This window comes from Penaeus monodon, chromosome 28 (assembly GCF_015228065.2).
Source record: "Penaeus monodon isolate SGIC_2016 chromosome 28, NSTDA_Pmon_1, whole genome shotgun sequence".
NCBI classification, from domain to species: domain Eukaryota; kingdom Metazoa; phylum Arthropoda; class Malacostraca; order Decapoda; family Penaeidae; genus Penaeus; species Penaeus monodon.
In genome coordinates this window covers 33,340,738-33,341,110 of record NC_051413.1, presented here as the reverse complement: position 1 = coordinate 33,341,110, position 373 = coordinate 33,340,738, and the positions used below count along the sequence as shown (strand labels likewise).

General features: G+C 43.4%; 1 protein-coding gene across 1 annotated transcript in view; it reads right to left on the bottom strand.

The window, feature by feature from the left end:
* LOC119591180 overlaps positions 1-373 on the bottom strand; it is a 45,312-nt gene that overhangs the window by 1,458 nt on the left and 43,481 nt on the right. Inside the window, exon 5 of the mRNA XM_037939891.1 lies at positions 16-35. Coding sequence (XP_037795819.1) covers positions 16-35 — 20 coding nt within the window. The remainder of the gene's footprint in view (positions 1-15; positions 36-373) is intronic.

Below are 373 nucleotides of genomic sequence, written 5' to 3'. Positions count from 1 at the left end.
CCAAGCCCCTTCCACCGTAGTAAAGAGATCGGAGGCTGGAGGAATCACAATCCAGAAATTTCGTCGCCAGGGTCCCCGTTCATTGGGGGGGAGGGTTTAAAATGAAGCATTTTTCCGACGCACACGTAGTTTTCCATTTCCTGGGCGGGAGAGATAGGTCACGAGTTGTTTAAGGTGTTAAATGGTAGTTAATTTTATGGGGGGGATTTTTTTTTTTTTTATGGGGGGTCGTTGTAGATATATGGATTTCGACGCATAGGGGGACAGGTCCGATAAATTGGGGGGTTTTAAATTTTTAAAATTTTACGGGGTTTGAAAAAAGGAGATCGAGGGGGTTGTTGTAAATGAATGTTATTGCTATGTAGTCTCTGTT